The 12,594-nt window shown below is 30.3% G+C and overlaps 1 protein-coding gene across 1 annotated transcript in view; it reads right to left on the bottom strand.

The window, feature by feature from the left end:
* LOC148278523 (atrial natriuretic peptide receptor 2-like) overlaps positions 1-12,594 on the bottom strand; it is a 231,027-nt gene that overhangs the window by 132,163 nt on the left and 86,270 nt on the right. Inside the window, exons 2-3 of the mRNA XM_088231278.1 lie at positions 9,055-9,120; positions 8,835-8,907 (exon numbers count right to left, since the gene is read on the bottom strand). Coding sequence (XP_088087404.1) covers positions 8,835-8,907; positions 9,055-9,120 — 139 coding nt within the window. The remainder of the gene's footprint in view (positions 1-8,834; positions 8,908-9,054; positions 9,121-12,594) is intronic.

Here is a 12,594-nt window from a genome sequence, read left to right as displayed (position 1 = left end):
TATGAATACAAAGCTTTTTTTCCTAGTATGTATATATTTCACAACAGTATTTTTTCTCGGGTCTGGGTCGGCTCTTTCATTTTTATTTTTTATTTTTATGACTAAGGTCTTTTGAAAGTCATTGTATCTTTCCGCAGTGGCTTTATTTTTTATTACTTCCTCTGGGTTTTAAAAAAATTGGCTGTATTGTGCACACATTTTTTTTTTGCAGTTTAACCCCTCGGCGTCAAACAAAGCAATCATTGTATCTTTTTTTTAATCCATGAAGACATTTTCGGAAAGCACCATGACCTATCTAAAATCTGATCACATAATTAAACAATGAAAGTTAGGTATAAAGAATCGGGGTTCCGTCCCGTCGCGAGTGTTTTTAACTCAAGGTTCAAAGGTCCGTCGTTCAAACCCTCTACAACCAACAGTTTCTAAAAGTGAATTATTTAGAACTCGTTGAAAATGGCCCTCAAATCGAAATATTTGTGTAAATCGTAAGAACGGAGTTTTTTTTTTATAAAAATAATTTTTTAAGGTATATTAGATATTCATAAATGATATTTTGTACCAACAAGGATCTCCGAAAATGACTTAATCGGAGTAGTAAATTCATTTTCAATACATTTCAAAACACAAACATCAGATTTATTAAATAGAAAAGAGGAAAAAAAAAGTTAAGTAAAATGGACATTAGGGTGCAATGAAAATTTGTGTTTCCGAATTTTGAAAAAAAAGGGGTCTAAAAAGTTGCCTTTTGGGTTATTCAGAACGCAAAAAATTATAAAAATATATTCGATACTAGTTTTGGCCCTCTACTAGAGCTTGAAGTTTTCTAAAATGTCGATTTTTTGCGGTAAACCGGCTGTCATTTTGTATGTAAATAAGAAAATCAGTCCAATTAAATTTTATAATGTGCATTTAATTTTATTAAATAAGCATCAAATGGGCGTAAGTTGCACTTTGTTTTTAATAAATGAGTAATATTGTTTGAATGAGCCATTTTTTTCGACAATATTAACCAGGCGCTCGACGGAGTCAGTTCCGCGGAGTGTAAACTTTTTGCATTTCGGTAGTTTTAAAACGTGTTAGAATTTGTAATATGATTAAGTTATATCTTTACTAACAAAAAATAATTTTATTAATATGGTTAATTAACAAAATGTTCAGACAGTGATAAACTTCAAACCTCGGTTCAGGGCCAAAAGTAGCAAGGAATATTTAAAAAATAATTTTTACTTTCAATGTGGTCTAAAATGCAACTTTTTAGAACCATTTCACCTTGATGTCTAAAAGAATAACAAACTTCATACATCATCGGCTCACTGTAATGGACATACATAATACAATTTGAAAATAACCTGTCTCGGAGAAATCTAACTGTCATGAAATGTATCGACATCCGAGGCGATACGATTGAAAAACACGATTATTTTACTTACCGGCATAACCATTGGCAGGTTGATTGGTAGGTAGAACAACCTGTGTTGCCTTTGTCAAAGATAATTATCAGAGACAAATATACCAAATTCATTCAGAAAATCAGAATGATGTATGCGACCACCAATGCGTTGAAAAAAGTGAGCACCTAAATGAATATTCCTTCTCCCCAACTATGATTGGTAGCCCAGCACTCCTAGTAAGAAGTCAGTCTGGAAACCCACGAGTAAAATCCATACTCCCAAACTTCTCAAGATATCCTTCACCTAATGCCCCTTTTTCAGCTTTCAGAGACAACAGCTGGAGGCGCATTGCAGAAGCCTAGGTGAAGATCTAGGCGGTATCTCATCGGTGATAGGTAATAGAGAACATTCATGAGTCATACATGGTCAAAAGTAGTGCAGGCAATTGTAAAAATAAACCAAATTAGGGAACAAAATGCCGAACACTCTTCTAGTGGAACGGAAGGCCTGTTGACTACTGTCAATAGGCCGGCTTCTCCTGAAGAGTTTTGAGTGGTTTCCTCTCCACATGAGCAAATGCCGAAAAGTTCCTGTTTAGCCCACTTTTGTAAATTTTTCCTGATTCTAAAAGTTGAGATAAATTTAAAGACATATAATTGCAGAAAAAAATTTTTTTTTGTTATTTAAAGCATGGGAAAACATAATGCTACTCCTATATAAAAAAAATAAATTATAAATATCCATATTCCCTGAGATACGGATAGAGCAATTTAATAATATCACTAAGTAAAACACATATGATTGAACGTAGTTATGCAGAAAGCAGCCAGCCATACAAAAATAAAACTGAGATAATAGCACCTTTATGAAACGAGTGAACAAACAAATCTGCACAACAGTTAGAATTTTTTTGACTTTGATAAATGATAAACAATGAATAAATTAGTTTTTTTTATAATACAAACAAGAATCTCATTTTGTAATTGACCAGTTTTAATGATTTTTACAGCACCATTATATTTTTCCATTGCTGTGGGTGTTTTTTGCAGATTGAGAAATCCCGTTTTTGAGATCGACCCTATTTTTAGTAGGTGATTATTACAGTTTTTTTTGTATCAAACTGGTCTGGCTGTTTTTAGCAGAACATACAATTGACCTTATTGCACCCAAAAACACAAAAAACCCATTCTTGTAAAATTGTGCTTTCTTCATAACTACATTCAATTTTAGTAAGTCAAAAAGAGGCAGTGATTATAAGGCGATCATTTACTAACCTAAAGTTACCACACTGTGACTTGAAGGAGTTTTTATTTAAACGATATCTTAACGGTTAAGAATTATAATTTAATAAATAAAAATAAATAATTACAAGTAGATAGTAAATATTCTCTGTATTTGTTCAAAGTTCTTCTCGATACAATATTAAGATAAAGTTTGTATTTTATTTTGAATTTGTAAGTATGGTAAATTAATTACAAAATTAATATACACGAAATTCATTAAGTCATCATAAAGAGCTGATATAAATTACAGTTGGGAATAAGCCTTATGAATTTATGACAAAGGTTAAACAATTCTTCAACGAGTATTATTTTTATTCTTTCATTTTCTTTGTCAACCTTCTAGGATTTCTCGACAAAAGGTTTTCTCATGTCCCTGGGGATCTTATCATATTACTTATGTTTAATTTCGTTGAATTTAGTTTTAAGGCAGTAGCAAAATTTGTGTTTGGAAACAAATAATAAAATAAATAAAATTATCATTTATACAGATGGTGTAAAGTACTGTGTTTTATGATTCTTATATAATTTTTTCTTACTATTTTGGATGTATTAACTATGTATGATATTATGTATTGCCACAATTTTTATATCTTTTTATGGACGGTCCCAAATGAGTTTTTTTTAATTATATACTAGGATTAAAGTAATAACAATATGTTTTATTATAAAAAAAATTTAAAGAAGGGTTTGTCACTTAGTAAAAAATATGCCAAACACAATTTTAAATAAAATTAGACTCAAAAGTGCGACTAGGAATAGCAAGCGCCACATTTATCTATTCTCCTCTACGGATACAAATTTTGGCACCTCAATAAGGCAAAAAACATCAAAATTCTGAGTTTTGAGAATAAGTCTCTCAGAAGAATCTTGGGTTTGCGGTGGTTTGACTTTGTAAGGAATGAAGTAATAAGAGAACGGACGCAGTAAGCTCCGTCAAACAGAGGCGATACGGTTGACTTGCCCGTGTGCTGCGGATACCTCTTGAAAGCCTTAACCACGCTTGCGTACTTCACAAGGTATCGGGTTCTCGACGTTCTAGACGTCCACTGGTGACTGTTTGTCGGCAGTTCGCGTCAGAACTACCGGACGAGAACCTGACTTGAGAGGATACACAGGAGCTGGCAGCCGACAGAGACGCTTGGAGGATGTTTGTCAACACTATATGCTCCAACTAGGGAGTGGACATGGAAATGATGATAAAAAACACAATTTTCTATAAATAGTATTATTCTACTGACCGAATAAAGTTTCGGTAGTTTTGGTTTTGGACATTTTTGACCAATAAAGTTTTAGTCGGGTTGCGGTTCTGTGGCGGTTCGAATCTCACTCTATCTCAACTTGATTCCTATTTTCCAATAGTGAGTTATTTACAACTCGTTGAAAATGGCCCTCAATATTAAATATTTGGGTAAATCATAAGAACGCAAATATTTATTTTTTTAAAAATAAAAAAATAATAATAATTAGCTTTCATCTGCTGATTCGGGGCTTGTGGGTTTCTTTCACTTTGTCACTGATAAGAAGATATAGTAATGCAAAACAAGAAGCCAAAAAGTTTGAAAGTCGCTAAAACTTTCTTGTGATTTTTGTTGACCCTTTATACTACATATCTGTAATGCAATGTTTTTATTTAAATAGTTGTAAACAAAATATTTCAACAAAGAGGGAAAACATTTTTCAAACAGATATTCCCTACTCAAAAAACTTATCTCTCTCTTTTGAAATAAATTTAAATATGAAAAACTCCCTGAGAAGGAAATCCAGCCAGTCTGCAAGCATTTGGATATACTCAAATATTGTTGAGTTACTACCTGGTAAAATAAGAAGTATAAAAATTGGAAAATTGTTTTTGGGCGTCGCCTAGTAGGTGATTTGGTTCAGCCGGATTAATCTCACCTACGTGACAAAGGTTTCAGCTTTTTTACTTCACAAAAGTCAACAGATGGAAGAGTTAAGGAAATGTGGATGTTCAAACATGGGCAGAATGATGAATGTTACACAGTGTGTAAAGTGGCCACTTAAACCAGCCAATGACAGGTCATAAGCCCTGTAAATGCCTAGACTTCCATATTCTCTTCTCAAAAATGTTTTCCCTCCCTGTTGAAATAAATTTAAATATGAGCAACTCCCAAGGGAGGAAATCCAGCCAGTCAGCAAGCATTTGGATATATCAAAAAATAGTTGTAAAAAAATTTGAACAACTAGTTATAACTTAGATTTAAATCAATACATATACAAATAATTCAATTTTTTAAAATTCAGACGCATTATGCTTTCCTTAATTTTTGTCCTATTCTTTATTAATCATTTTTCTTTTTCTGAAGTTCACACAAGGGTTGTGTTAATAATTTTTTGTTAGTTTTCTTAAATTTTTTTTTAGTAGGCATGGTATTGTTAATTACGTTTATCACAATATCTGTCCCCGCCGGTGGTCACTTTTTTGGACTTATGGTAATCATAAATGAGGTCCGGAGAGTTGAATTTTTTGGCACGTAACTGTCGGTGATTTTTTTGAGCCAGCTAGAAATTATTTCACCAAAATTTTCCCCATATTCTTTTCGATGGGTTGGCGGTAAAATGTGTATATTGTAAATGTATTTATTTTCAAAGTTTAACTTAAAATCAAAGCGTTAAACGGGCAAACAAGGTTTTTTGTTGGCGTAACTTCTGACATAAGTAAGAATAGTTTATCACCAACAAACTATTATTTCTATATGTAATACGAGACCATAGATGACCATAAATAAATATGGACGAAAACGCTTAAAAATGCCTTGGCTCCAGGCACAATTTAAAGTATATGGATGTTACTTGAAAATATTTCCTTAATACAAAAGAACCTAATTTAAAAAATATGTGTGTTTTTATTTGTTGTTTCATTAGCTTACATACTATTAATTTTCATTAAATTTTCCGTCTGCGGTTTTTATATAAACTTGTATGGAGTGAACCAAATGAATAATTTTATTATTTAATATCAAACGCCAACTTACTAATTGACTCTTTTTTGTCTGTGATGTCACACTAGTCTACATATGATACGAGACTTGATATATATTTTGTTTTTTTAATGAAGATGTTTTATTTATAATCTTTAAATTTTCATTTTCAAATCGAAGTCGGAAAGTTAAAAAAATATGCTGAATTAAAATTCAGCAAAATTCATTTGTGATAAATCACAAAAAATATTTATCCTAGCTATCCGAATGAATGTGACGCCAATACAGCAAAAAATCTGTTCGAGAGAGAGCAAGAAAATAGGACTTATAATAAGGAAGACAGAGACGTCGCTATGTGGCCAGCGTTTGTATAAAAGAGATTCAGTTGGTTATTGGCAACGAGGGTAGGTACTACACGCATGTAAGATTACCGCAGTATTTACGATTTATTTTGCTATAACAGAGCTAAATTATGTTTTAGTTTTTATAAATTATGCAAAATTAATAAACTATGATTAAATGTTTTCTTTTTCAAATATCTGAATTTCTTAATATTCCATCTTTTACTTGTGGTAACGCGATCTTTTTACCGCAGTTTTTTAAGAGTTGAAAAAACAGTTTGTGATAAAGATTGGAGCTGGATAAACGTCGCGTCGCTTGGGCTGTTGTTGATGCATCTATCTACAAAACGTGTTTTTGAGCATCGCATGTAATATCTTACTCTTGCGTGGTCGCTAACCTACTTCGTCTTTTCCACCATAACTTAATAAAACAACAACCGGTCTTGTAACACAACCTGTTGTATTGTTTGAGTAGGCGATGAACGGATTTTTCATTTTTTATTTATTCATTATAAACGTTCAAATATTAAATATTATCAGGAGAGAAAAAATAAATAATCCAAATGAGATAAAAAAAAACAACAACCAACATAAATATCACGCCGTTTCCCGGTAAGGGTAGGCGTAAAGGATAAAACGCCAAAATACTCTGCCTTTGCATACAAATCTCACTTCCTCTAAATTCATACATCTTCTCATGCACGCGTGCCGATTGTTCTGACTTTCGACATCTCAATCTTCAAGTATTTGTTGGATTTTGTCATGCCATATCTTTCTCGGTATTCCTCGATTTATGCATCCATCAGCATTCGCATCGTTTATCTTTTTACCCGTTCTTTCACTCTCCATTCGCTCTACGTGTCTAAACCAAGTCAGAAATCATTTCTTGATTTAAGATTATCTCATAAAAAATTCATCAAAGGTAAAATAATTAAAACCAAAAAAATCATTTAAAAGCAAATCTTGTCATAATCCTTAATAAAAATGAACTTATTAAAGAATGTGCTAAAAAAAAACCCCAGATATGGTATTGTAACATTGTGTTATATTAAGCAATATATAATATGTTCAAAAAATTAGAAAATATAATTTTTAAAAATAATAAAATAATTTAGCTTGCAGACATATCAAGTCCTATATTCTTATTTTTTTTTTGAGGTTAGGTCACATTATTTTATTATTAATCTTGGTTTATAATAGAAAACAGTGAATAAATAAATAAATACTGTCAACAATGATAAAATTACATAATAATAATAATGTTGAAAGGCAGACGTATGGTACATTATCATATGTAAGAGGGTGTGTTTGTGTGTATTCGTATGTGAGTAAGTGTTCAGGTGTATGTAAGCATTTGCATCACTAAAAAACAAGTAGGAGTGTATCGCAGCCAGATAAAACGACTCGTCATATATTTTTAAATAAATTATGAGGCATGTTATATACGTCAATAAATTAAAAAATATATAAAATTTGAACAAGAACGATACAGAAAAGAGTATTGTGCATAGTTAGTGCTACAGACCGGCAGATGGAAAACATATTTATTTCATGTCGCGCGAAAAGGGACTATCTAATTAATCTTGGAGAGTAGGTTTGAAGGGTCTGCTTTATTATTTTTGTAGACTCATGTGAAATCATAGCCGCACATAAAAAATAACCTTGTCCCTTACAGCATAATTTTTTTTTGCCGACATATTTAATAGAATAACGAAGCTAGAAAACATGAATAAAATATTGTTTCTTACTAAGATTAATAACTCGCCACATACGAAAAAAACCATTTAGCAGGAAGTTAGCAACATATTACAGCAAAAATTATTCCCACGTATCTGATATATTTAATGTAGGGTATTGTTCCTATAGAACAAACCTTTCGAACTTTTTTAAAGGTGGTGAATGGTAATTATATTTATTTATTCATGCATTTCATAATATACACAGTATTTTCGTCACTTTGCCCAGCTATATGAAACAGTACGTATGATGTTCTTGTTGTATTACTGTAGAATGTTTAATTATTTAATTTTGTTTTTTACATTTATTCTTGAATTATAAAAACTTTCTACTGAATATGCGGTATAATTTTCTAAAATAAATCTTATATAATTTTTAAGTTTAATTTTTTTTTTTAAATCTTGGGTATAAGGAAATTTATGTTTTAAAAAAAAAATATACTATTACAAATATGTAAGTATTGTAAATTTTTGTAAAAGGCAGATTCGCCGTTGATGTTAATAAAATAAATATAACGAGCCGTTGGTACTCGGGTCGAGAATTGCAAACGCAAACCGTAACCGATCGTTATACACTGTCTATTGAACTAAAAACCAAATCGAAAATTTGGTACGCTTTTATTTATTTTTTATTTATGCTTAATTCAGTTAGATCATCCATACATCTTAAATACATTAGAATTTTTTATCAAAATTTCTAAAGAAAATATTTTTTTTTAATTAATTTGACATATTTCAATGCTTTTTATTACTCCAGGTAACTCATTGTACAGCCTAAATCCCTTGTACCAAAAGTTTAGAGATTTTTTTTTTTTTTTCCTCATTGGTAATCATTTTTTTTATCCCTAGTTTCATATGATTGACGTTGTTGGTTATTTTACGTATAAAAATTGCTACTTTATATTTTGTTTGTTGATTTGCTGGGAGCAAGCCAATTTTTATTAAATATAATCCTTATTTTCTAATTTTGAAGAATATGCATAATTTTTCTTTTCCCTTGATTACGTAAAACAATAAAGGAAGAAGAGTAATTAATATGATAGTTTTATAGATAAGAACACTTTTTTTTATATCTTTTACTATTTTGTTCTATGCAATAGCGCCAGAGGGCTTTTCTAATGTGTTATACTCTGAGAATTCTTACTTGTTGATTCTTCTAATATTTTCCTTGAGCGCGTGGAAGTCCGGCCTGTCTGCGTCATCCGGCAGCGGCGCGCAGCAGCGGCGGACGAGCGCGTCCACCGCGGCCTCCGCCCACGCGCTGCCCGCGCCGCTGGTCGACCCGCTGCCCGTGCCGCTGGACGCCAGGCTGCCCGCTATGCTCGCCGCTAGCCCCGGAGGGTACAGCCCGAGCTGGCTGCGCTCGTCGATGGAGTGGCGGGGAGAGATGGACAGGGGAGAGGTGCCGCGGTGCCGGACATCCGGAAGACCTAGTAAATAAAAATATTTTTAATATAAATATACGAGAGAAAAGAGGCAAAAAAAAGAAAAAAACTTTACATTTTTTTTTTTTTAATTTGAATATCTATAATATAAAAAAAATGTTAAAAAAATACTTCTTTCTTTTTAAATATTTTTTACGATAGCCAAACAAGTATGTAAAAAAATCACCATCAAAGAAGCTGGAAAATATCTTTGGAAGTTAAATTTTCTACAATATTTTAAGTTTGTCCAGATGTTTGTGGATAAAAGACTGGATTTTTTTAATTTTTTTTAATTTAAATCTTAAAATAGGGCACACATATCATACATATTGTTATGTGTGTTCTAATAATAACATTGCAAATATATTTCATTTATAAATTGTTTATCACATATGCCTTGACCATTATTTTAAATTTTGATATGTTTTTTTCTTCATAAATATTTTTTTCCATTTCGTAATACTTTTTAATTGCTTTGAATAAAATTGAATTTTGTGACTTTGCCTTTTTCCTAAATGGAAGTCTAATTTTGTTCTTTTCTCTAGTATTGTGATCGTGTTCATTCTGGTTCCGATCATTTTTTTTCCAAAATTCTGTTTTTTTATTAGAGTTTATAATTTTATGAACAAATATCATTGTATTGTAAAATATTCTTTGTTTATATGTTAATAATTTCATTTCATTTACCATCGACTTTACCCTCGTATATCTGTTTTTTTTCAAAATGATTCTAAAGGCTTTATTTTGTAATACAGTTAGTTTATCTATGTTTTCTTTGATGATTTCACCCCCTAGATAATTACCAATCTTGATCAATTACAACAGGGATGGAGAATATTTTAGAAAAAGGAATATGAAAGTCTTGGAATTTACAGAATGACCTGTTTGAGAGCGTATTACGCTTTTCCAAAATATCAATCAATTTTTAGTAACAACAGTAAAAATAATAATTAATATTTTCATCATTATTAATTATTTATCAATCGATTTTTAAAGTGCATCTAGCTTTGAATTTAGTACTTATATACAGGGACAAACTGAACCCGCTATAGCAAACTCGCATATAGCGGAGGTTATTTCCTAATTTTTGGACCTGACTTTCCCTAGCTAAAGTTTTATAATTTGGAAGATATGTCAAATTTTATACTTTATATAGATTTTAACAAAATTTAACCTTCAAGCATTCAGAACTTTAAGTTTTTTCATTAGTTTAGTATTTTTTTATTATTTATTGATAGTCATAAACATTTGAGATTAAAATACTTCAGAATTTCCCTCAAACTAGAGTTGAAAAATAAAATATAACGCTGAAAAACAAGAGGCGAGCTAGAAAACTAACTAAGAGTAGAATAATCGATTGAAACACCGAAGTTTTTTTTATTTATTTCAGGTTTAATTTGATAGTAATTTTTTTTTTTTAAGTATTTTTTTAAAATATGTAATATTTTATTTTTAACCATAGCTTGGAAGAAGTTTCGACGTATTTTAATCACAAATGTTTATGACTACCAATAAATCATAAAAATTAAAATAAAATAATTTAAAAGCTTTGAGTTCTGAATTTTTGAATGTCGAATTTTGGAAAAATCTCATAAAGTATAAAAATTAATATATCTCCCAAATTATAAAACATTCGCCTCCTATATGTGCAAATTTGCTATGATGGGTTTAGTTTCAATCATCCTGTATATACAAACAGCCTGCTGGTAACGCATTCTTTACCTACATAGATATTAATATTAAATAAAATGCTTTAAATTATATAATTCATTTTGCAATTATGAATTGTAAAATCAGTCATAATTAGCATGAAAATATTTTTAATTGGATTTGTTTATTGGCTTCACGGAACCTTCAATAAATTTAATTGAAACTTGTTTGCTTTTCATTGGCTTTCTTTTCAATTTAAAAAGCAATAAAAAACTCGAAATAAAAGCTAGGCGTCAAAATGAAGATTTTTTAGAATTCAATTGCCTTGGGTTTATTGGTTGCTCTTCAATTTGAGGGAACTAATAATTGCTCCATCTACCTACCCATAAAAGGTGACATCATTTACCCTATAGCAACAATAGAAATGTCATTTTTATCCTTACCTAACCTTTTAAAGATAAGTTCAACCTTTGCTTTAATGTTTTTGTAATAAAAAACTGCTTCAAATATATATATGAAAATATATATGAAAATATGAAACCAATTATTCATAGATGACGCTTTTCTATTTTTTTTTTTTGGAAATTGCAATTTTTTAACAATGATAATAATAATCTAATCTGATTAAAATTACTTTAATGGATAAAACCTATTGTGATACAATCAATACATTTTTTGGATACCATTCGTGTTAGCAATATGGTCATTAGCCAGGGGCAAGCTCTACCAATAACCGATTATTTGCAGCTTACCATATTTTTTTGACATCGAAAGTGATGTTTTATATAACATAAGTATTGGGAAAAAATAAATAACAAATAAAGTAATAATAATAATACATTGCATTTCTCGGGTTATTCAATTAACATCCTATTCCATACAGCAAGCAAGGTACACCTCTATCGGCCAAAATTATTACTACCGGATTACAGAAGCTTGCGTAGCTAAAGATAAAACATGAATTTAATTACGTTTCCAAACTCCAAATTTCAGATTTACCTTAAAAAATTTAACTTACGATTACAGTAAAATCTTGCAGTTTTCTTAAATGCAATTAAGTCTTTCAAGACTTTTTTATAAAGGCTATTATTCTTTGAAATAAAACTGCTTCACTTAAGACAATGCAAGTGAGATATATTATAGATAGTATTATACGCACCCGTTATAATGTGAAAAGGAGATAACGAATATGTGTACGAGTATATTGTTACATAGAAGTTAGATTAGGAAAATATTTAAATCCTGTTCGGTGGTTAATGAGTTAATTTGTTGTAAATACATAATATTACGAATTTCAAATGTAATCCTTATTATCAGAATGAATACTTTTGTGAGTTTTCAAAAACAAATATTTGCTAAACAAGAATAAAATATATGTGAAATATACAAGGTTTTGAACGGACGATGACAGTTATAGGTTATTTTTCAGTATCCATTTAAACATTAAAAATAATGTTTGAGTTATGATAAAAACGTTACTAGTAAATTAAAATTGAACAGTGTCAAGAGTAAATTATGCATAAATAATAGTAAAATGTATAACTTACACCGTTTTGTGAATATTAAAGTGATATAAAAAACGATGAAAGAATGATTTTAAAAAGGCAATTATTAGTGAACTGTCATTTTCGGCGAGGAATACTTTCAAATAATTTAGATTTTATCATTATTTACTAAGAAATAGTGTTTTACTTCAAGACAGGTAAAGGTAGTCACAATTAAACTAAAATTATCGGTAAGCTAATGAATAATATTATTTTATAAATTACTTTTTCGACTGTTGGACTTGTATTTGAAAAAGCCGTGTGGATATGTCGTTGATTTCTAACG

Source organism: Micrasema longulum, unplaced genomic scaffold (assembly GCF_059751315.1).
Source record: "Micrasema longulum isolate JH-2025_06_02 unplaced genomic scaffold, ASM5975131v1 h1tg000867l, whole genome shotgun sequence".
Classification (NCBI taxonomy): Eukaryota; Metazoa; Arthropoda; class Insecta; order Trichoptera; family Brachycentridae; genus Micrasema; species Micrasema longulum.
The sequence above is the reverse complement of the archived record's forward strand: the minus strand, read 5'-3'. Positions and strand labels throughout refer to the sequence as shown.